This window comes from Erpetoichthys calabaricus, chromosome 17, assembly GCF_900747795.2.
Source record: "Erpetoichthys calabaricus chromosome 17, fErpCal1.3, whole genome shotgun sequence".
NCBI lineage: Eukaryota > Metazoa > Chordata > Cladistia > Polypteriformes > Polypteridae > Erpetoichthys > Erpetoichthys calabaricus.
This window is the reverse complement of record NC_041410.2, coordinates 18547088-18571199: the sequence shown is the minus strand read 5'-3', so window position 1 is coordinate 18571199 and position 24112 is coordinate 18547088. Positions and strand designations below refer to the sequence as shown.

The 24112-nt window shown below is 37.5% G+C and overlaps 1 protein-coding gene across 1 annotated transcript in view; it reads left to right on the top strand.

The window, feature by feature from the left end:
- LOC114667589 (DNA-binding protein RFX7) overlaps positions 1-24112 on the top strand; it is a 149833-nt gene that overhangs the window by 118187 nt on the left and 7534 nt on the right. Inside the window, exons 3-8 of the mRNA XM_028822950.2 lie at positions 404-489; positions 3619-3741; positions 8005-8121; positions 12312-12396; positions 12484-12691; positions 21830-22131. Coding sequence (XP_028678783.1) covers positions 404-489; positions 3619-3741; positions 8005-8121; positions 12312-12396; positions 12484-12691; positions 21830-22131 — 921 coding nt within the window. The remainder of the gene's footprint in view (positions 1-403; positions 490-3618; positions 3742-8004; positions 8122-12311; positions 12397-12483; positions 12692-21829; positions 22132-24112) is intronic.

Sequence of the window (24112 nt, the reverse complement as noted above, 5' to 3'; positions counted from 1 at the left end):
TGCTTTGGACTGCGAGCACGTTTCCAGAACGAATTATGCTCGCAAACCGAGGTTCCACTGTACTTGATTTATTAAAGGCTAATTTGGATCTGAATTTTATTTTGGTGTGTAGGTGATCATTTGTACTGTACAGAGAGCACTGTTGTGTAGGGACCCATTCTTGCTTCCTGAAAAGCTGACATTTAGAGGCTCAGTTTTATTATTTAACAGAAAGAATTGTGCTGGTTCAACTTTATCAAAGATTTTCTTGATAAATTCTTACCTTCTTTGCAGTGCTAGGATCAATGGAATGGATTCCTGGAAATAATGCCAGAAAAAAACATAACAGAGATAAAATTTGATAATTCGTGTCTTCTTAAGTGGTGCTTGTTTTTCCTTACTGTTATTTTGCTTTGCTTTACAGCAAGACATTGAAAAGTTTTCAGATATTGAAAAGCTCTACCTCTACCTCAGGCTGCCTTCTGGTCCCAGCAGTGGCAATGAGAAAAAGTAAGTTTATTGCCAACTATTTATTTCCTTATTTCTGGTTAGGATTAATATTTCTTCATGCTGCTTCTCAGTTGGAAATTTTATGAATAATTAAAGAATATTTTTTTTCAAATAGTGAAAGTAATGAGCAACAAAAATATCCTAAGCTGTGCTAGGTCTCTGACTAGGGCATTATTTAATTTGTTTGCAATTATATTTATCTTAAGGATCATGGGATCTAAAATGGTGGCAAACTAAAATTGCAACTATTCTGTAAAAAAAAATCAAATAAGAAAATTAGCTTAAGTATACCAAAGCTTTTTATGTCATCCAGTAGAAAATTACCACCTGATTTATAATACAACTGCATTCAATTTTATTTTGTACTATGTGATGCTTAAAAAGCCTGAAACTAAGGTAGATGCATTAAATTAATTGAAGCTTAAAAACAAAGAAATGGCCCACCTGTTTTGTTGTCGAAAGATGCAAATTACTATTTAACAGCATTTATTTTTGCATAATCATTTTCTCCATCCCTCTAATACAAGGCTGTGGGGAACCAAAGCCAAGCCCAACAGATTCATGGACGTGCCTGGATCCAGCCTTACACATCACTGTAGACCACATACACGCACACATCCACAATCCTTCACACTCAGTCAATCTAGAGTCTCCAGTCAACATGAAACACATATCTTTAGTTTGTAAAAGGATATTAAAGGATAAGTTTGGTATTTTTCAAGTCCAAGTTATTTCTTCATAGGCATGGTCTCAATCGCCCTCCCTCCTCATGGCATATAAGTGGAAATTGTGTTCCAAAGTCAAGCACTTTCTATAAATTTTAAAAAAATATCTTGCCCGCACTGGCGCTTAACAATGGAGGCAATGGGGCATGAAACACAACTTTAAAATGGAAACCTAAAACATGCTGAATATGTCTTCTTTGAGTTTCGATAAAGAAAAAACAGAACTAACTTTCTAATGCATGTTTGTGACAGGAAAAGTGATCTGGAAATAATCATTTTATTGTATATTTCTGGTACTGTTTTTCTCAAGGTAAGGGTCTGTTTTCTATTTGCTTGTGTGAGATTGTACAAAACAAATCCAACAATGTGGCACAAACGGCTAACTCTGATTTGGTTCTATTGAAAGGCAACCACATCCTACAGAGGGTGCATGGTTAGCAGAAGGCTGAGGTAGCACACACAGCTCATTTTCTTTAAAAATGGATGAAGTTCATAGATTTTTGTTGTTTTTTTTTTTTTTGTTCAAAAATAACACGTATAAGCTATTTAACAATATGTGTGTTATTGCAAGAAGTGGATCAATTCTCAGCTACCTGTATTGGATTATAAATGGATATATTTGGTACATTTTAAGGATTTTTCTTTTCTAGCTATACATGTGCCCCATTAATTCCAAAGTTAAACACCAGAGTGGACAAGATATTTTAAAAAATGTATAGAAATCACTGCACTTTGGAACACAGTTTCACATGGCAAATGCATGTATAGTGTGTTTGTGAATAAGTTCAACTTGAAAAATACTAAACTTATCCTTTAAGTGCCTAGAGTAAAACCCACTTGAAGAAGGGCAAAATGTAAAAATTGGTGTGGAGTGGTTCATACAGTACATTTATACTTCCATGTAAATAACACTTTAGTGATGCTACAGGAAATCACTCTATGGAAGATTTCATAGTACAATACAACCAGCTATGCTGTACAATAATATACAGTTAAGTACATTAACTTATATTTTATCCACAATTAAAGGTAGAGTAAAATGAACAGGAAATTGGGTCAAGTGAACAACTTTAATAATATCTGATTTGAAACTAAACACCTTGAAGTCAATTGAAGTAAAGAAGTTGCATAGATAGACATAAAGATACGGGATGGCTTAATGTCTCTGTCTATGTCAATCTTTACAGGTCTAGGGTTATGTGTGTGTTTATTTCTTTGTCTTCATTACCCGGCATGGTTTTCTGGTACAGCAAACAAGCTGTCAGCTGTCTTCACTCCAAAATTTCTTTGAGTTTGTGAGTTTGTGTGATTGTGTACATTCTTTTGTGTGCCTCTGTATGTGCATACATGTACATTTAATTAAATTAGGTATCTCAAAAACTACTCATGCAAAAATTTGAAAATCACTTGGCCTAAATCAAACAATTCCTATGGCGCTTATTGTTGGATATAGGTTGAACCACTTTAAAGGATATTGGGATAAGAACTGGACCAAACTGGAAACAATAGGCTTGACATGAAGAAAGTTGTTTGAAGAAGATAGTGTCCATTTTTTCTGAAGTTACTGCAGTATATAAGTCTCAGCGTTCAAAACAGATATTTTAGAAACCACCCGTTTTAAAATGTTCTATCTTTTCTGGATTATAGACATCCAGAAGCACTACAGAATGCAAAAAAGCAGAATATTCTGACAAAAATTGTAATTTTAAGATGTGATAATCAATTCCAATTTTCCACAGACACTCCTGTACAGACATCATATTAAAATCAAGTTTTGAACATCACACAATCAGACTTAACTTGATAGTGAATTTTTGACCTCATCACCATGGAAGTACAAATTTCATCCAATCAGTGCTGTAGTTTAAGGCAGAAGTGCTCATCTGTGTTCCGCAGTACTACCCCAAATATACTTTTCCATGTTTTAAGAATAAAAAGATTTTTTTTTTTTTTTCAAAGATGTCTTGATTTTGGGTTGGGTAACAAAAAATACCATGTCTTAACAAAAAATGCTTGTTTTATATTTTTATTTTCCTTTTTTATTTTGATATAGATTATGTGACATGAGTAACATGAGGTATTTTTTTAATGGATGTTTTTATACTGTTTGCTGATGTCCAGTGCTGACACCCATCCTATTAAAAAGTGTATTATGAAAACTTGAGATTAAAAGTGTTTCTCATCCATCAGTACAAAACTACATGGGGTCCATAACTTAAAAATAAAAGAAGATAATTTTCAGGTAAAGTATGCCTCTAACATTTTCAAAAGATGATTAAGCAGGAGTCAAAAGCAACACAATGTCCTTGTTATCTGTAGCTCTCATTTTAAGTACACTAAACTCATATTTGTTCATAAAACTATTCTTAAGCATTACAATTTTTTTAATTTATTTTGTTTATAGTGATCAGGGGTCCATGTCGTCCAGTCGTACCCAGCAGATGTATGCATTTAATTGGATTCGAAATCATCTGGAGGAGCATCCAGAAACTTCTCTTCCAAAGCAAGAGGTCTATGATGAATACAAGTAAGTTTTCATTTATTAAATCTATAAAAACTGAAACATGCTTTGTTTTGTTATATTTACTATTGTATTACAAATTGCTGTACTTTTCTATTTTTTGAATTCTTTAACACCTAATTGCACATTTTCACAGTATATGCAATCAAAACAAGGTTTCAAATTAATATAGAAATGATAGTGAGAACATCAGCGTGCTTTTTGTTGAAAATTGGCCTGGTTTTGAAAGGGTTTTCCTCTCCAGATCTTTACTTTAATAAACACAGACCCCATTTTGTTTTATATAGCCGTGTCATTACGCCAACCTCATGTGTGACTGTTCTGCAGTTTTATATAATGAGTATGTCAAACATCCTTCTCTCCATAAAGAATTTAGCTAGTTCAGAGTTACCAGGAACCAATGCATGCATCTAGTGCGGTCCCGGAAACCTACAAGGTGGGAACCAACCCAATGGAATGCCATTTAGCCACAAGCCATAGTTATTTACTCTGTAGCCTGTTAAGAATTTCCAGTTAACTTAAGTGGCGTAATCATGTAAAATGTAGCAGGAGCAATACTGTACTATGATTCCTGCTTGATGTTTAAATTGCTTTACTTTTTCAGTCCCTTTTGTTTTAATGGAATTGCAAAATATACTTGACTAACACAAACTCTTAGAGAAGAACATTTAATGAGGTATTATATCTATAAAAGGAGAGTATTTTATATCAGCAAGTTGCCAAATAATAAAGTGTCCTTCCATCCAAACAATCATTTTTAAACAGTTTTTGATCCAATATAAATTCCCTGGAGACTGTCCCAGCAGCATCTTATCACAAGGTAGGAACCATCCCTGAATGATGCACCTGCCAACACAGAGTGCACATACTGAATATGAGAGTCTCCAATTAGCCTAACATGCTATGTTTTAGGATTTATCACCTGAAAAAAACCCATTCAGGCACAGAGTGAAGATCCAGTGACCACGTTAGGATTTGAATTTGACTTAATTTGTGCTGTGAGACTTTAAGTATTATGGGCAATCATAGGACTAAAACAGGTCAAGTCTTTAAAATCTTTTTTTTTTTTTTTGTCATTGCAACTACAGCTCCTTTTTTACATGATTGGTGCCAACACAGTATTTAGACAGTGGGGCATACTACTGTCACGGTGAATGAGGTGGTTAACCTGAAACTGCATGGTGGTATGAAGCAGATTTACTTGGGTTTGTTCCTACCAAAATGGCCACTTTCTGGATGATCATGAGGAAGGTGCAGAAGGTCATTCCTGTATGGCTGCGTGACCAACAATTATCTTTGCTCTTCACCTTCCATCCCAGTGACCTGGTACACATTTATTTATGGTGAAGTGCAGGTGTAGTAGTTAGGATCTCCCCAGCTATACTACTTCTTTTACTATTGAGATATCCTTCAATATGTTTTAATGGAGTCAGTGTCCCTCTGGTCAGATATAAAGCGCTGTGCAGCAAGACGCCATTTTCCTAGACAAAAGTCAACCCCAGCAGAGATGCACAGTTAGGTGTTTAACAATTCACACTGGATGCCTGTGTCCTCTGTTGGCCGACAATCAAAAACACATATCAATCATTTGTCCTGGATCTCCTTATTGTTCCCTGAGCCAGGGGCAAGCAGAGTAGTGTAGACTACATAAAAGTGTATTTTCGGTTTGAGAAGAAATCCATCCAATCCCACTCTGAAATTACAGAGTGCAACAGTGACAACACAACCATGACCCAGCAAATAACAGAGCAGCCACCATTCTATCCCAATCATTGACCATTCCTCCACTGTTCCTATTTCCTACCCAGCTTTCTGTGGTGGCATGGTGTGTTGTTCTGACTATGGCAGTCTCGTGAAGTTGTCTTTCTTGGTTGCTCCTAGAAGTGCAGTGAATCAGCAGCACCATTCTTCTAAGAGACAAAAAACAAGGGCTTTGATAATAAGACATTCCAGGGGTTCTCCTTCTGTAAACAGTTCAATGAAAGTGACCTTTAGTTCTGGGAGTTCGTTAACAGTTCTTTCATGTCTCCTAGTTTAGCCAGGTTAGGGACCCATTTGGCATAGCATTCCCTTTATAAAATTCAGGGTGGATTTTGACTCTGTGATTGCCTCAGAAGGGCCTTGCCTGTCTTCCATTCCTGGTTTCTTTTATCTTGATCCACAGGCAACTGACCAAAAGATGCTGTCCACTTGTGTGCAGCGAGACCTTATTGGGTCATATTATTTTTTAGTTACTTCTATTGAACATACTAAACTTGGCTTCTGTGTGACACTTCTGGTCCTACCCTGAAAATCAAGAACAACATCCTTTGAGGCATTTGGAGTTCCTCATCCTTTGAAACATGGGACTAGCCTATAGTTTACTTTTGAAGATGTACGCTGATGCAGCCTTTCACTAACTCCATTTTATATAACCCCTTCACTTTCAATATATATTTTGATATATATTATGATTTATTATATGTGTGTGTGTGTGTGTATAATATATATATATATATATATATATATATATATATATATATATATATAAAATCAATCCATCCATTTTCCAACCCGCTGAATCCGAACACAGGGTCACGGGGATCCGCTGGAGCCAATCCCAGCCAACACAGGGCACAAGGCAGGAACCAATCCTGGGCAGGGTGCCAACCCACCGCAGGACACACACAAACACACACCAAGGCCAATTTAGAAACGCCAATCCACCTAACCTGCATGTCTTTGGACTTTGGGAGGAAACCGGAGCGCCCGGAGGAAACCCACGCAGACACAGGGAGAACATGCATGTATGTATACAGTATATATTTAGATTGTAAATGATGCACTGTAAACCAAGAGATAGAGCTGGGACACCTAAATGATCCCTGCTCAATACCTGGTTGGCAAGGGAAAAAAAAAACTTTTGAAAAATAGAGCTGTTTTAATGATGTAAGTAAGGCTGCTCTTCACAGACTTCTGTTCTTGTTGTGCTCCTGGTCACAACTGACAGCTTCCTTCCAAGTCAGGTGGATTTTATGGAAGCATGGTTACACAAGAATACTCAGCTGGGGATGCATCACAGTCAATCAGCAGCAAGGAGAAATGAATAACGCTGTAGTGGTCCGGTGTAGCTAAGATTCACACCGTCGAGAAGACGGCGATTTATTTATTTTTATGGTGGAGATTCCAGGGACGCACCCAGCCTTGGCCCGACCCGCATGCAATCACAGAGACAAAAACAAAGCAAACCAGTAATCAAACAGCAAATAAAGAATGTAATGAAAACAAATGAAATAAATGAAAACAACGATACCACCCCTGTTCCCCTTGATTACACATTAAATACAACAAAGCACAAACAAAACACACAGAATAAATCATGAAAAATGGCAACGGATGAAATGTAATGATGAAAATAGATAGTCCAGAGATCCGCGTGTTGAATGGGAATGTAAAGATAGTCCTACTGCTTGTTCCTGAAATGGTGAAGATGGGTGGACGGGTTCAGGAGTACTCTTTTCTTTGTAGGATAGCCATGAATCCACTTACAGTCCTCATGTACACAGGCAGATGGCAGAAAATCCCGACGCCAACCACGAAACGATCCAGGACAAAATTAATAAGTATAGGTAACCCAACAGAAGGCAGACAGACAGGAACTTGTAACACAAATTACAAAAACTTTTTTTTTTTGCTTTTGGTCACCGGCCCCCTTTTTAAAAGCTGCACTGACATCCTTTGACCCCAACAGCCCCAGCACCCTCAGCAGAAGACCAATCTGAGCCACTGCATGGACTGCTGGGAGTTGCAGTTTCAAATTCTATTGGCTACTTTCACCATCCCAAGCTGCATTTTCCTCTACAGTTGCTTCCTGTTCTCTGTACAGTGCAGTATTGCCACAATAAAAGCCATAAAAATTCCAGAGGATATGTGCAGTTTTTGCTAACAATTATTAGATAGGTTCTAAGGAAAAATCCGTGAATGACTGAGGCCGTGAACTCTGAACTGCGACTTTGCGGGGGGGTCTACTGTATTGAGAAAATATTGTGGAACAATAGGTCTGCCCGGAATGACTGACAAATTTATAAAGGCATTTTACAAATAGGTATTTGGAGTAAATGACTAAAGTTTGTGCGGCTAATGTGTTTAACTGTTTGCATATTTATTTATTTACTCCTTTGTTTTTCTACCTACCAATCTATTTATCCTATTTAATGTCATTCCTCTCTGTTATTTAGTGCCTTATCTGTCTGTCTGTCTGTTTGTTGATTTTTCTTTTTTCTCTTCTAGGAGTTATTGTGACAATCTCGGCTACCATCCGTTAAGTGCGGCTGACTTTGGAAAGATCATGAAGAATGTCTTTCCGAACATGAAGGCACGTCGTCTGGGCATGAGAGGCAAATCAAAATATCCTTTCCCTGGAACTGCTTTTTTAACACTGCCCTTCTCCACCTCGGTTGCCAAACATCTGTTGTTGTAGTTCAAGTAGGTGCTAAATATAGAACAGAAACTGAAATCAGTCTGGACACTTTCAAGAGGCAAGTATAAAGAACGTCTGCTGCTGATCCAGTGGAAAGAGCTGACGATGCCAATTGCTAGACACTATCTGTGTCCGCAGTAATCACCAAGTACGTTACTTTACTTTTGATAAGTGCACATTCCCCAACATGTTCATTATTTTAAAAGTATTACCCCTTTATAAAAGGTGGTAGGGGTCATAAAATGCAAAAAACAAAATTTACAAAAACCCAGTAGTTGGATAAACCAGACCAGTTTCAAACTTGTGTTAAAATTGCCTAGCTTTTCCAATCTTAAACTCGGGAATAGTAAAAATGTCTTCCTCAGTGCAATTTGGTGACCTTGTCACTTTAACTGAAGGAAATGTTCAGGACTGATAGCACAATTTGAGATCTAATACACCTCACTGTAAATTAAAAGAGGGGCCAAAGTGCTGTGCCACACATTGCATGCACCAAGGCATCTCTGCACGCAGAAAACTGGCTAATATAAGCTGTGTTTATTGAACTTGTTGCAGTGGCAACCGAAATCTAATATGAGCCCGTGTGTAAATCAAAGCCATGTTCAGTGTCCTGATCTTCAGGATGCAAAAAGATAGCAGGCTATTTTTATTAGAACACCACCCAAGGAATGGGGTGTCTGCAGTACACAACTTGTTAGGCCAAGCCTCCTATATTAACTGCAGGACAAGGATCCTCGTCTTTCTCCTCCTTCTTTGTCATCAATGTTGATGGCTGACAGTTTAACTGTTCATCTTTTGAAAGAGCAGAAAAGGACAGACAACAGACTTCCTTCTTGACTTTGCCATCTTTAAATTTAGTGTGAGCTCTGACCCATAGGTGCCATGGTAAACAAAATGCAAAGTTTTTAATGTGAGTAAAATCACCAAGATGCAAAAGTGCAAAAAATGAAAATTTGTTATTTTATCAGTCCATCCCAGCATGACGCATTAATCCATCAAATGGCCCACTCACACATGTGCACTCAAGGAAAAATTTAGAGTCCCTAGTTAACTTCACTTGTACTTCTTTAGGATGAGGGAGCAAAACCAGGCTCTTCAGTGAAAAACTTACCCAGACACAAATTAGTGAGCAAACTCTGCACCGACATCAACCAGACACATTATTCAAATACAGGACACCGAATTTGTGAGGCAGCAGTGCAACCCACTGCACTCCTTTCAAGTCACCTTATGGAATTACCATTTCTTTTTGAAGATTAGCTCTTATTTTACCCAGCATATCTAAACATTTGTTAAAGCGTTACAAGACCTTAGTGTGTTATACATAATGTGTACTGTGGATTTGAGTTGTCCATTTGACTTAATTATGGCTTTTTAATTCTACAGCATCATTGTATCAGTTTTTCATTTCTGAAATGGGGAATTTATTACTTATCTTCTAGCAAAACTCAGTGAAACTTTGTTTTCATGGAGTTGTTGGTTGCAAGATTTGCCTGTTCACAGTAGGGTTTGAAAATATTGAAGCCACTCAGTCTGGAAGTGGTGGCACTACATGTGTTAGAGACTTTGGGGCCTGCTGACAATTATGGTGCAGCAATCACACTTCAGAGCAACTGCTCATCAATGCCCTGTTTTCAAGATGCTGCCTTTCACTGCAGGTGTCGGGCACAAAAGGGAGAGTTGATCCATGAAGACAACCATACTCATATCAAACATTTGAGAAACCTTTATTTTAGAGAATGAATTAACACTAACACATTTACCTGTTATTTCTTAGGAACCTTATGAAGTGGTGGAGTTGACTCTTTATCCTCAAGGTCTTTAAAGGAAAATTGTCTTTAAGCTTGACTAGCGTGATTATTTATGATGTAATGTAGAGATTGTCCAATTCGAATATAAAGTCAAAAAGAAGGAAATAAATTAGTATAACTGATTGCAGTGTACCCCAAAATGGTTAACATGTTGTCATGTAAACCACAGACCACCTGCTAGAGCTCCAATTGTAGAACTATGAGAACAGGAGTACTGCCTTGTGACAGTTATTCACTATGATTAAGGTGCTATATGACATTGTATGTCTCTGCATCATGTGAGAATTTGGATTGTAAAGACTAAACCTCTTCACACCTTTTTCTGATACAGTAGTTATAATTCTGTGAACAAAACTTTGAAATCTATAAAGCACACTGTCCCCTCACAGCCTCAGTACTAGTTTTATTAACTGCACCATGACTTTCTTTGATGTTAACAGAATTTATAATTTTGCCAGAAGAGATATCATACTGTATAACTCCTAGTTTAATAAGCAAATATGCATCTGGATATCAATGCGGGATGGGGGAATTCTGGAATAGCAACCTGTTGCTTAGTCAGGGCATCAGAACAACATCAGAATACTGAGAGGTATAGCAGAGTTAAGTTTATGTCCTGAATGGACTGTTAGTAATTTCTCTTTAATGTCCCTTAAATGTTGTATTATTCCATTGCTAATGGTCAGTCATATTGGATTTTATAGTGTGTCAGTGGCTAAAAAAAAATATTAGTAATAATCCATTATTAAGTACACTTAGTTACAGGTCTGAATGTTTTGTATTATTGTACTTTATTTAAGATTAGTAGTTGTTATGACTTTAATAATCAATTTAGAGACCCCAGTGGAAGGTGATTTTTAACTTAGCTGACCAGACTATGGCATCTTCCACATGCCTTTGCTGCCCTCTGCTGGCAATTTCATGGCAAACTACTTTCTGATTAATAAATACAGTGATGTTTTACTTTTCCAAAGCAAAAAATATTACAGTACTTTGATAAATCATAGTGTACTATTTAAGTATATCATACATTAATCAGATTTAGACATTTTAGGACATTTACTGTTGTGTGCAATCGTAAAAGGTAATTTTCTGGGTATGGGTTCTGCTGTAAAGCACAAACTCGCTAGTTGAATTGGTCCATCTGAACAAGCCACCCAACCTGTCAAGCCTGCATTTGCTGACTTTCAGGTTTGGGTTTTATCATATTTCTTATCTGGGGATTTTCCCTTATTTGTTTTTGTGGTAATAATCATCAGTTATTTGTTAGTTTTGTTAATTTGGTTTTGCCTTAAGGACTAGGGCGACCAATTATAATTAATTATGACAAAACTATTGTAGTTTACTGTATTTAATGTGCCAGTGTGCATTTGTGCTTTATGGTGGCATTCCTACTCATGCCCTGCTGAATGCTGTTTGTTATCTAGCCCTGGCACCTCTCTTTTTGTCTAGGCTTCTGCTCAATTTGGGTACATTTTGGTTAAAACAAAACCTTATTTGCAGGGGCTCAGTCTTTGGTCTTATAGTCCCTTGTTTTGATTTTGTTTAAGTGTTGTATTTTTTTTAAATTAATTTGTTCTTTTGGGCTTTTGTATGTTTAAGTTTGAGATGATATCCCAAAGTTAGTTCTTAGTGGTCTAATTTTTCAGGTTATTTTCCGTTGTTGGTTCCTGAATTAGGTTATGGAATGTCTTTTGTAATTGGCTTTAGTTAAATTATTATTGCTGTTTTTGGCACTATTTGAATACTTTCACTTAATCAATACAGTCTTCAAAAAGTTCTTTTTTGTTTTGTTTTAGAGAAGATTTAACATATTTATTGTCACTAAAACATTTCAACAGTGGATTGGAATGGTTTTCTCTATGGAAAGGCACTATATAAGTTGAATCTTACTGATTATTTTTTGATTTGTATCACTCATTGTACTTAATTGTAATTAATGAACCAGCTATAAATAAAATGGTCATTTTCTTATTATATATCAAAGTGCTTAACTATTGATATTGTGAGGCACTATGCATTTGCAACATCTTTGCTCTTTTTTTTTTTTTTTAAGCTGTGTTCTTTTATTTTTGGAGTTGCCTTGAACTGCATTTTTTCCCACAATGGTGTATCCTCTTAGCCAGTCTATGAGTCATTAGAAAATTAAAAGTTTCCCAACCGGGAGGAGACCATTCAGTTCACTCAACTCAAATAGCTAAGTTTGAATGTTTTGGTCTCATATACTGGAGCATGCAGTGGTCATGGAATAATTTTTATATATTACAAGTCTGTTTCATTTAGCATAAGCCTTAACTCTTTAATACGTATTGCTACAGTGGCCTGAGGAAGAAGGCTTTTGTGCACATGCCTTCATTACCTAACTTGGACTTTCATAAAACGGGAGACGGGGTAAGTTTTTATGCTGTCATTTTAGAATAATTCAATTTGTAGCTTAAACATTTTAAACATGTTTTGCTCAAATAATGTATTTTGCAGTCTGATGGGATGGAGTCACCAGGGCAGCTACAAAGTGCAGATGAAGAAGTCAGGTCGGCAGCCTGTGGGTTGGTGTGTGAGTGGGCGCACAAAGTGCTCAGCAGGCAGTTTGACTCGGTCGAGGACCTTGCACGCTTCCTTCTCAACAGCCATTACATTGGTACCAAATCTGTGGCAGCTCTCACTGTAATGGCTGGATCCCATACAGGTAAGACACAGACACTTTAGGTCCTAGAGGGCCAAGCAGCTACATCATCTTCAGCAGCCAACAATACAGTTAGAAACAGCAATACATCTGTAAATAAGCTTCTCACTTGTGGTATTTACTGCTTGCTTGTTCATGTAGATAAGATACTTTTTTAATGAACTGAAATGAAGACATGGGAGTGATAGATAGGTAGACAGGCAGACAGATAAGTAGGTAGGTAGGTAGGTACTAACTAAATTTATTTGTCCCAAGTGAGAAATGTGGCTTTTTACAAGAGCTTAATAATTAAGTAAATACAGAAATATTATAACAATGAAATTTACACAAGTATTACTTAAAAAAAGAAAACTTGTATGATTGCTTGTAGCTACAGATTTTGTTTTACTGTCAAACACAAAATTCCATAAAATGGTACTATCTAACTGCATTATTAAATGGTAGCCATACTGATAATGGCACTTATATGATAGTGATGACAGTATGTTAGAAAAGCACCTTGCAATAAGCTCTTAGAACTGAAATTGCTAAACTAAACCTATGTTCTTATCACTCTGTTTTCAAACAAAAACTTTATCAGAAATAGAAAAGTATTTTAAAAGACGAAATATGTCTGCAGTGCCAAGACATAGCCTTCAAAACCTTCAAAGTTGTCATTGGATTCTTGATGGCTTCTGTTATCTGGCTCCTCTGTGCTCAGGACAGCCTGATCCAGATAAGGTCTTGGAGGACTATATTCATCCTCCATTTCTTAGTGATTACCTTGGCAATGATATTTAAGAACATTGAATTCTTTTTGCTCCAGACTTTACTTTCCACTATTTTTTTTCCTCTGGGAGCCTTTGGTAAGCTTTTGGTTGCCTGTAATTGATGCTTTACTTTGAAATGAATTTACTCTGCCGAGGAGATTTTATTATGAAATACTCCATCACATAACAAGGGTGAAGGCCTGTTTGAAGACAGCCGGTTATACCCAAACTCTTTCAGAATTCTGTTTATTATAAGGTTCTCTACTGGACCAGTACTTGTCCTCACCTAGTTTCAGTCTTGCATCTGGTGGTTGGCAGTTGCCAGTGAAGACTTTTTAATCTGGTGAAAAGAGTTTGAATATAGATCAACAGATCATTGAGGTTTGTGGAAGTTCATCACTCTGTTTCTCTAGTTTTTAATTTTTATTTGTTGTTTAGAAATTTTAAATGAGGAGTGTTACCATATGTAAATCCTAATTTTTATTTACTTGTTTGCTTTCCCTGATTTGATATGACTTAGCTTCAGTCTGTGGAGTCGAAAAATTCTAACATTTTCACATGGCATATAGACTTATTATAACCACTACTAGGGGGTTCCCCCCTGCTCGCTTTGCTCGCCAGCCACTTCGCGTCTCTGCCGCTTGCGTTGTGAAGAAGGGGGCTGAACGCACCCCAAGGAGATGTGGTTGCTCCTCCGAACCCCCCTCTTAAACTGTGATACAATGGGAAATAAATAATTATTTTTTACTTCCTCTTTGCTTGATTAGCTGCTACTGCAACCTTACCGCGTGATCTGCATCTCATACAGCACTTTGAACATTTAAAAGCCTGTACAGCAGCTGTCCTACTCTTTATGTTTTATTTCTGGCCCTGGGCGTGTTTAAATTTGTTGGTACAAAATCTCATCTCGCGAGAAGTGAGTTCTTGATATTTTTTAGTTTATAACTTAAAAACGGAATAAGAATCTGAAAATGTAGCAACATCACATTAAAGTTTGATACATTTTGAAAAGAATGATACCAAACATATATATGTAAGTTGTAAAATAAACCCGATTTAAAGCGTGACATAAAAATGTCACCGTTGCACTTTTATGCTTACGATTTTATATATATATATAGAGTAGATATATAAAAAGTTCATTCAGAAATAAAATTTGCATGCTGTGCAGTATAGCAAAACCTGTCCTGGAATCTTGATAAAGATACCTTGAATAGATTACGAGTCAGTCAGTCACAACTAAGTCGTTTGTTAAATAGCACTTAGTAGAAGATTCTTAGTCACTGGAAGTGGATTTCTGAGTGGACACAGGGAGGATACGTTGTGCGCTGCAGACAAGAAGAAAACTGTCAGCCTATGATGTTGAATCACTGAGATCACATATCACAAAAAACAGATTAATATTATGTTATGTGCAAATCTGGCAAACCCTCAAAATGATTATCAGTGTGTCATCTGTGAAACATAATCACCATCCAGCCAGATCTGATACTGGTAGAAAACAAACAGGACAGTATTCCACAAAGGTATAAACTTTATGAGAAACAGTTATTTTCAACCAAAAAAAAAACACAGTCCCAAACCCATGCAGTGAAAGAAGGGCACTTGAGCATGACAGAAAAGAAGTTGCACTTAGCAATTAGTTCATTGTTATACTGGCAGCTACAGAAAGCACAAAAGCAGGTCATAATTAGAGCAAAGTTCTCTGATTCATAATAGTGAAGGCAGGACTGAAGAGGCACTCGCATGTATAAATGCTGAATTCTACAGGTGGGCTTAAGTAGCTGGAAGGATTGCAGACGTGTGGTGGCGGCTATTGTAAACCTTCATCAAATTCATAAATGCAAAAAAAGGTGACTTAATTACAAGTGCCCAAAACATGCACTACCAGTCAAAAGTTGCCCACTCTTTCAGGTTTTTATTGAAATTCAAGATGTTCAAGTCTAGTGAATAACCTGAAATGCTACAAGGGTAAGCAGTAAACTGCCAGAGGTAAAAATAACAGTTGAAGTTACCAAAAATTGAAATTGTTATACAGAAATGTCTTTTTCAGGGAACAAATAATAGGATAACAACTGGCACTTTTATGCAGTTTTGAGGTTAATTAAGCCTTAAAAGTTGATGCACACAATTCCTACAGGTGTGCCAACTTGTTGGTTCCTCACAAATCCTCTTGACTGAATAAATGCAGTGTTGGAACAGACTTGCTTTTACACCCTCTGAAGCATTATTTGAACAATACTGCACTGTATATTTCAACCACAGTGGCAGAAAAAGGCAATTAACAAAGGAGGACAGACCGTTGTAATCCTTAAAAGTGTAGGTCTTTCCTTTAGACAAAACTCCAGTGAAAGCCAAGGTGTCAGTGAGTACAGTTTTCCACACCATGAAAAGGAACTTGAAGGAGGACCCAAAGTCACAACCCCATCAGAAGACAAGTTTCTTAGTTTCAGCAGCTTCAAGCACAGCTTAACAGTGGTTGAAAAGTGCAGGTGTCACTTTAAATTGTGAAGAGAAGACTTGAAGCTGCAGGTTTGACAGGTCAAGTGGCCAAGAAAACCATTGCTAAAATGGTCAAAAGTTGTAGAACACCTCCCCAGTTTTTCCAGTATTTATAGAACTTGCGCAGTTAAATATATCAGTATACTCTAAAATTAAAGCATAGAAAGTGAGACTTGCTTACTTAGACAGCTATTAAGAATTTCTTTTAGCTGTTGTCTTGTGAGGCACCCATCACAAAAGTTGTTGACTTTCAGAATCACGTGTTCTCGTTCTATTGTGGCTTTAGGCCTGTCAGAGCTTCCTCCAGTTTCCAAGTTCCTTTTGATGGTGTAGGAAACTACTAACTGACGACACCTTTGCACTTTTTCTATACTTTTAAGGGTTTTAAAGGTCTTTCTATCTTTCTTTTCTATTTGCTTTTTTCTTGCAATTATTACAGCAATATACTACTTCTGCTGTGCCATATTGTCCAAACCATGCTTCAGAGGGTATAGCAGCTAAGTTTGTTTTAGCACTGCTTTAATTCAGACACGGGGTTTGTAAAGAATCACTGGATTATTTGCCATCCAAAATACCAAAAATAAGGCCTTATCTTCCAAAATCTATGCCAAGGCTTGCTGAGGCCTAACGTTTAACACCTTTTTCCCCAAGACAGTAAGTAGCAACAAAACAATCCTTATTGCCTTTAGTACCAAAAATTAATAAAGAGAAAACTATGAAAAAACTCTTACTCATTAAAAATGGTGATTTATTATAAGGGAAATTGAAACATGCAAAAATATCAAAAGCAAAAAAAAAAGCAAAAGAAGTATGTGTTAAATGCTACCCAGAATGAAACAAAGCCAATTTGTATAACCAGAATCCACAGAACAGAAAAAAAAAACAAAAGTACTTTCAAATAATAAATTACAATAAACAACTCACAGTACTCATCTGTAGGACCTAACCCACTGTTTGGAAAACATAGGCCGAGAGAGGTCCTCCAGCTGTACGCCATAAAGGCCCCGATACTGTATGTTAGGGGGACAGGGCACATAACTAAACACACTAACACAGAATTGAAATACAATACTCGAAAAAGCACAGAAAATATAATATACACAGTAAATACATTTAAATAGCAACACAAAGAATAAAACAAATGACACCACAGTGACAGAAGACGGTTGTTTCAATGTGTTTGTCTATAATTGGAACCTAGGCACATGTAATAACTTATAGTCACACACTGAGTTGGTAACAAGGGCTGAACTAACAACCCTGGGCTTCAGAGTCTGATGCCTTATCCAGTAGGCCATGCTAGCGGCCTGCTTTTAGTTGTTTCTACATTTGTAGATTGTGGTTGACCCTCTGCTTCCTTGGGTGCTCTTAATCTTTTGTAATTTTACAACAAAAGCAGACATGGTGTTGACCACTGAGAGCTGTTGGGCTTTCAGTATGACCAATCTGCTTACTTTGCACGTGCATACCATCTAAGGGAGCCTTTTTACTGAATCTCTTTAAACCATGATGTGCGACTTGCTGGATAAGGAGTTTTGTTGCCTCATGCTTGTATTATAGAGGCAGCACTTTTATGGTATAAAGCTTTTTTTATTCCCACTTGATGTTCAAATATGAAGAGAGAGTTGCATATTTGTAAACATGTTTTGTCTACAGATTTTATTTGAAGAGAGAAGTGTGTAGAATGGAAATGACAGTATGACACAAAAAAGACATATAAGTGTTTGTAAACTTTCCAGCTACATTTACATTTGTGTTTCTTTTGAATTTTTTGAAATGCAGCAGAGAATGCCTGGCTGCTTAAAGCAATAAGAATAGGAATCCTGTCAGGCTAATCCAGCGTCATTCCAAAAGGTGTTAAACTGCTAACATTACACAGCTAATAGACTAATCCCAATGCAGGAATCTCTCATGGCATCTACAGTTGTCACTCAGGAACACACGGAGGTCACGGCTTTCATAGGAAAGGCAAACTTGGTGGCCTCTAAGTTACAGAGAGAGAATTTGTTAGGTGGCAGACATTTATACTCTCAAGGCCATCAGGGCAACAAAGTAGAAAACAATTCTAACTCATGTTTTAAGTTAGTTGCGGTCCCTTTTTGCTTTGTTTTGACACTTTGTATTTATCTGAATCTGTATAAATAAAAGGAGAAGATAAAGGTTGTATCTATTTAAAATTCTAAGTTAAAATAGTTATTACTTAAAACCAAGGTTACTTGGCAAACTCTCTCAATACAAAGCACACAAAAATAAGAAGAGTTGATATAACAAGTATGATTCTGACACCTAGAGGATATATACAGCCACTTATTTTGAAACAAACCTAAAATTTTAAGCACTCTGTCTTCAATGTGGAAATTAACAAAAAAAAGATCTAAGGAATCTCATAATACATCAATACAGAGAAAATCTCAGAGGAGCATACAGTACCTTGGGTTCGTAAAAGCTGTCCTGCATTACATTTCATAAACCAAATAACAGACATTCTTCATAGCTCTAGTAAATGTTGGGGTGTCTCATTTTTAATATTGATAGGCCACACAATTATATGTAAAGTTGTTTTCACGAATTTCAAAAACAAAAGTAACAAATCTCTTTAAATATTGACTTTTCAGAACAGACAGTTGCATCAAAGATACATAATACGAGATTATGTTTAGAGCCATGAGGGGTGTCATAAAATTATTGCTGCGTGTGTAACTTGAACATGGCAGGATATGTTGAATGTGATCAAACATAGTGGTGTGTCTATTTTCGCATATAACAGTGGGAGTAACAGGTCAGTCATCATAAATGACCTGAGCTGATCTGCAGTGGTGTCATCTTGCTGCCAGATAATGCCTGACCACACACTGTTAGCACCACTCTTTTATTGTCATGGTGCTTTGCATTAAAAGTGTTGGACCACCCGTCTCACACCCTGAACGTCGCACCAAGTGACTTCCATCTCTTTGACCTATTGGAGGATCATTTGCGTGGTAAAATATTTGCATTTGATGGTGATGTACAGAAAGCTGTGACATCCATTGCTTTCTGCCCAGGGATGAAAGGATTAGTGTCACCATGGGAAAAATACCTGAACAAGTTTAGAGATTACAGTGGACCCTTGACTTATGAACTTAATTCGTTCGTGAGGGCTGGTTGTAACTCAAGTTGGTTGTAAGTCAAGACTATTTTTCCCATAAGAAATAATGGAAATACCCATAATGCGTTCTGAACCTCCCACTGCAACACTTACTTAACCTTTTCATAATAAAAAAGGGTTGTATAATGTGCATAATTTACCAAAACACCAATAATTTTTCTAATGTACTAACCAAAAAGTTATAAAAAGTGCCTAGCCTACCAGAAGAAGGCTAGATTAAGCTAGGAGCATGGCGGCGCGCATGGTCGCAGCAGCTCAGGGCTCTCCTTTTCAGTGCACTTTTTTGTTGTTTTTGTACTTTTTTTTCTTGCTTGTTTGTGCACGATCGGTTCGGCAAACATCCGCTACACCTATCAGAACCTTATTGACATCAGTGTCCAGAGCCAGACATCTGTTTCGAGTGTTTTTCATCACACGCACAACATCCCAGACAACATAGCGAGACCAGTGGGCTCTCTGTGGATTGTTGTCGGGTCTAGGAGACGACGCAAACGGAGGAGGGAAAGGAAGCAGAAGCGGGGCCGCAGATCCGGCGTTATGCTAAGGCTAAAGAAACAACCATACAAGCCCTATGCAGAACTTTTTTTTTTGCAACTTCTTTGCATCTTTTCACACCATTTGTTTATCTGTTAATTTACTTGTTGTGTTCTACACATATGTCTGCACTGAAGGAGCTGCTTTTAATCTCATTGTACATGTGTATAGTGACAATAAAAGGCATTCTATTCTATTCTAGAAACAACAATTTCATACTGTACTCACCATTTAATTTGACATCTTTGGGCTGCAGGAAAGGAGGAGGAGGAGAATGAAACGTAAGGTGGTTGTTTAGAAGGAACCTCCTTATGCAAATCTTTTCTTTGTAAAATTGTCGAGATGGTGAATTTCGACATGCTGTACATATTAGCGAGATCGGTCACATGAACAGCACTCTCATATTTCCACACAATTTCCTTCTTCGTTTCGATTGTGATCGCTTTCTTTACCTTCGTTACCTTCTCTTCCTTCCTTAGCAATTATGTGTCTTGCTTGCATGGTCTTAGTGAATTATATATATAGGTAAATCACTGCAATGACCGAAATTACGTCCACAAACACATGTATCTGGGCTCCGACTGACGCTTACTAACGCTCTCGGTTGTTTGTTTACAATTGCGCAAGCGGATACACGTGACCGCATTCGGGTCATAATGCAAGATGTTGGTCGTAAATCAAAACAAAAATTTTGGTCGTAAATCAAGTTGTTCGCATGTCAGGCCGGTCATATATCAAGGGTCGACTGTATGTGGAAAAGTAGCAACAACAACGTGTATTTATATAGAACATTTTCATACAAGTGGTGTAGCTCAAAGTGCTTTACATGATGAATAAAAAAAAGTTTATAAAAAAAATAAAAATAACATTAGGCAATAGTAAATAACAAAGAATGAAATAAGGTCTGATGGCCATGAGGACAGAAAAACAAAACAAAAACAAAAAAAACTCCAGAAGGCTGTAGAGAAAAAAAAAATCTGCAGGGGTTCCAGGCCACGAGACCACCCAGTCCCCTCTGGGCATTCTACCTAACAAAAATGAAATAGTCCTCTTTGTATTTAAGGTTCTCACGGAAGGACTTGATGATGATGGTCATGCAGACTTCTGGCTTTTAATCCATCACTGTTGGAACATCACGGTGCTTTGAGTAGATGGTGGTGGCCAGAAACCAGAAAAAGAACAAGAAGAGAGAGTAGGGGTTAGTACGGATTTTAGAGCCACCATGAATAGTTATTATAATGAATTGGATATACAGAGTATCAGGATTAAATTACAGTGAAGTTATGAGAAAGCCATGTTAAAATAATGTGTTTTCAGCAGTTTTTTAAAGTGCTCCACTGTATCAGCCTGGCGAATTCCTATTGGCAGGCTATTCCAGATTTTAGGTGCATAACAGCAGAAGGCCACCTCACCACTTCTTTTAAGTTTTGCTCTTGGAATTCTAAGGAGACACTCATTTGAAGATCTAAGGTTACAATTTGGAATATAAGATGTCAGACATTCCGATATATAAGATGGAGCGAGATTATTTAAGGCTTTATAAACCGTAAGCAGAATCACATGAATGACACCGGTAACCAGTGTAGTGACATCAAAACTGGAGAAATGTGCTCGGATTTTCTTTTCCTAGTTAGGATTCTAGGAGCTGCATTCTGCACTAGTTGCAAACGATTTATGTCTTTGTTGGGTAGTCCTGAGAGGAGTGCGTTACAGTAATCTAGTTGACTGAAAACAAACGCGTGAACTAATTTCTCAGCATCTTTCAGTGATATAAGAGGTCTAACTTTTGCTATGTTTCTTAAGTGAAAAAATGCTGTCCTAGTGGTCTGATGAATATCCAGCACTTTCTCCTTGGCCAAGACCCTGTTTTTAAATTAGATAGGTTTTGTTAAATGAACAGCTGGATAATCACTAAAAATTATTCCAATTTTTTGAGTGCTCATACATACATACATACAGTATTTGTGTTATCTAAACTTGAATTGTTGTTATCTTTATTTGTAAATGGCCACTTAGATTTGAATATATTTCAGAGTATCCCATGTAACTTGCAGATGAAGTGAAAACATTTATCTAGAGACTATCAGCTTCAGGATGCCTCATGTAATTAAAACTCAAACGCATGTCCAGTATTCATGGCTGTTCTTGATTTCTTGTGAAATATGTTCATTTCTTACTATTTGTCACTGTAAATGCTTTATTCCTTAACAGGGATGAAAACGCCAACGCAAGCCTCAGCATTTGTTCCTACAGCAGAAACCAACACGTTCCAACCACAAGTTAAGACTTTGCCGTCGCCCTCAATCGATGCCAAGCAGCAGCTACAGCGCAAAATTCAGAAGAAGCAGCAAGAGCAGAAACTGCACTCTCCGCTGCCAGGCGAGCCCCAGAATAGGCGAGCAGAAGTGTCAACACCTGGAGGTGTCCCAAGTATCCCCAGCAGGAGCCCTGCACTCCTCTCACCTCAGCCCACAATTGGCATTGTGGTGGCAGCCGTCCCCAGTCCCATCACGGTACTATACTTTTTATCATGCTGTTACCTAAAGTATCTGAATAAAATGCCTGGTACTTTAACAAAACCCATATGAGCATATTCGTTTAGTATTTTTTTGCTTTGCTAAAGTACCAGCATAACATTTCAAAAGGGTTGTGTGACACATTTCAGCTATCCCAGGAAGTTCACAGTGCATTGCATGCATTTATTTTCCTGACTGCATTCATTCAAAGCAAGTTAAAATTACAGTTTTATACTTCTATAATAAAATAAAGTGTGCAGAAAGTGAAGGGGTCTGAATACTTTCTGAATCCACTGTATTTTATTTTACATTTGGAGCACAGGAAGGTAAAAAGATTTGCTTGAGATCACATAGTCAGTGAGAAGTAGGAACTCAGCCCGGCAGCCTTGGGATTTTAAATCCAGTGTCTTCCCCTCCATGTGCACTACTGCACATTCTAGTATAAGAGAACAAATGGTTACCATGCATGCTGAATATAAGACACTGGTATGTTCTTGCTTTTGCCTCATCGTGTCTTTAATGTAATTTTAAATTTTAGTTCATATTAATTTTTCCTCTTCATGATTAGCTGTATTTAATTTAGATAGATAGATAGATAGATAGATAGATAGATAGATAGATAGATAGATAGATAGATAGATAGATAGATAGATAGATAGATAGATAGATAGATAGATACTTTATTAATCCCAATGGGAAATTCACATTCTTCAGCAGCAGCATACTGATACAATAAATAATATTAAATTAAAGAATGATAATAATGCAGGTGAAAAAACAGACAATAACTTTGTATAATGTTAAATGTTAACGTTTACCCCCCCGGGTGGAATTAAAGAGTCGCATAGTTTGGGGGAGGGACGATCTCCTCAGTCTGTCAGTGGAGCAGGACAGTGACAGCAGTCTGTCTCTGAAGCTGCTCTTCTATCTGGAGATGATCCTGTTTAGTGGATGCAGTGGATTCTCCATAATTGATAGGAGCCTGCTCAGCGCCCTTCGCTCTGCCACAGATGTCAAACTGTCCAGCTCCATGCCTACAATAGAGCCTGCCATCCTCACCAGTTTGTCCAGGCGTGAGGCGTCTTTCCTCTTAATGCTGCCTCCCCAGCACACCACTGCGTAGAAGAGGGCGCTCGCCACAACTGTTTGATAGAACATCTGCAGCATCTTATTGCAGATGTTGAAGGAAGCCAGCCTTCTAAGTAAGTATAACTGGCTCTGTCCTTTCTTGCACAGCGCATCAGTATTGGCAGTCCAGTCTAATTTATCATCCAGCTGCACTCCCAGATATTTATAGGTCTGCACCATCTGCACACAGTCACCTTTGATGATCACTGGGTCTATGAGGGGTCTGGGCCTCCTAAAATCCACCACCAGCTCTTTGGTTTTGCTGGTGTTCAGGTGTAGGTGGTTTGAGTCGCACCATTTAACAAAGTCATTGATTAGGTCCCTATACTCCTCCTCCAGCCCATTCCTGATACAGCCCACGATAGCAGTGTCATCAGCGAACTTTTGCACATGGCAGGACTCCGAGTTGTATTGGAATTTACAGATGTATATGACTTTTGCTCTGTACTTCGTGTCATAATTACTAGAATCTTTATAGGATGAATAATAATTTGACTAATACCAACAACAAATCCACATGTTAGCCCCTGTTTGTGTGTTCTTACCTGACATAAAATAATAATGACAAGTGCCAGGTATTTTTAAAATTTTGCATCACATCTATACCACAGATTAAGGCATGTTACAGTACTTCAGTTTTATTTGGCAACAACAGCGTTATGTTGCAGCAAGCATTTCTAACTCCATACAGCAGTAGAGCATTAAAACTGACAATAATGCGAGTTGTAATACACCAGTAGCTCTTGAGTTCAGTCCAGGGGGACCCATGTCACTGCAGAGTTTATCCCAACCAACGTGTTGCTTTTAAATGGACTCTGTAATTAAGCAGGCTGTTATTTTTGTTGTGTGT